Here is a 1,510-nt window from a genome sequence, read left to right on the forward strand (position 1 = left end):
TACCTCGTACCGTATAAATATGTTATGGTTGGTTTCCTGAGGTGATTGGATCATTCGATGTGGCATGATAGGCTCAGGACTTCGGCTACGAATGGATCACTGACGGGACAACATGCGTTTTCAACCACGGATGTCGGATAGCACTCGCAGGACGTTGAAGACTTTCGTGTAGCCCTTCTGGGGAGGTAAATCCCGGATAAGAATCATCAAGTTAAGGTAATTGAGGCTGGCGGCATGAATTGCCGTTTCCAATGGAGTCTTCAATGGCAGGTCGGGACGAAACATGAGATCGGCGCGCTGTAGCCAAATTTGGTAGTAAACGCACGCTCGGACGATGGGCCAGATCTTCAGATACCCACGGACGTAATAGCCATCCGGCGGCTTGGGGAGCTCGAAAAACAGTTCGAGTTCGTTGCGCGGGAATGGACACTCCAAAATTTGCTGTATTTTCTTGAAGTACTGCCACACGGATTGGCCGTACCGGCAAATGAACAGAAAGTGGTGGTACGTTTCGATCGAGCCACAGAAGACACAAGTTGGCTGGGGAACGTGAAACTTGAACAAGTACTGCAAGGCGTTGGCATAAAGTAGAGTCTTGTGGATGAATTCGCCATATCGAGGCAAGATGTGATCTGGACGGGAAAATATCTCGAGCTGCTTCGGCGCTTGGGGTCGGCGGAAAAGTTGGTCGACAAGTTAAGGTGCTTGGTCGGAATCAACGAGGAGTCAGCCATTGAATGAGTCCTGAGCTTTGCCCACCGTGACATTGCTACTGCCAACACAATCGGCAAGTCGTCGGGGCGTATGATCCAGGAGCCTTCCAAGAGCGGGGGTCGACGAGGTGGCAAATGGAACGGCGGGGGATTGCTCTCCGAGGCGACTTCAAACAATGTCGACAGCTTGACAGCTTGGTTGTCAAAATCATGATCCAGTTCTTCGTTGGGGGCTCAAAGTTGGAGCGAACACAGAGACGTCGAACGGTGTCGAACAGTAGCCCGGGCGGCCATAGCCTTCCGCAAGGGGTAAGAAGATGGGCTACTTGCGTGATACCGAGGGACGCGAGAGTCAGTGTTTGAGGCTGAGTGGAAGACCAGCAATGGTCGTAAAGGTTCTCCAGTCCAGGCAGGAAGGAATTGTGCCACAACAGCACACTCCACGATGTCTCGCTCGACGGAAACTCAAAAGGCGTCCACAAACCACGACGAAAGTAAGGCGGATCACATTGGAGTGACATTCGGGCTCTCCTTTAGTGTCTTGAGGAAGGGGGAGTGGCCGCATGCTAGCAGCAGGTCCCGAGGAGAACCCCAAGGATGAAACGCTTTTTCGAGCAAGAAGTACCCTGGAGTAATCCAAGAGGGGATGCCGGCTCTGGAGGAAGGCACCACGGATCCGGTGCGTGAAAGCTTGAAAACTTTCACGCACCGGATCATCACGGCCCGGTTGTGTTGCTCCCACAACTTCAGCGCGTGGTGTAAGCCAAGACCTCCTGCGTGCTTCGACATGAACACAA

The 1,510-nt window shown here is 52.8% G+C and overlaps 1 protein-coding gene across 1 annotated transcript; it reads right to left on the reverse strand.

Moving 5' to 3' along the window:
• Positions 1–120: 120 nt before the first annotated feature.
• On the reverse strand, positions 121–734 carry H310_06550 (hypothetical protein; the record flags this gene model as incomplete). The annotated part of the gene is made up of 2 exons (XM_008871664.1): positions 121–567; positions 639–734. The coding sequence occupies 2 exons, from the start codon at positions 732–734 to the stop codon at positions 121–123; spliced, it is 543 nt and encodes a 180-aa protein (XP_008869886.1).
• Positions 735–1,510: the final 776 nt, after the last annotated feature.

The sequence above is a fragment of the Aphanomyces invadans genome, assembly GCF_000520115.1.
Source record: "Aphanomyces invadans strain NJM9701 unplaced genomic scaffold supercont1.11, whole genome shotgun sequence".
Lineage (NCBI taxonomy): Eukaryota > Oomycota > Saprolegniomycetes > Saprolegniales > Verrucalvaceae > Aphanomyces > Aphanomyces invadans.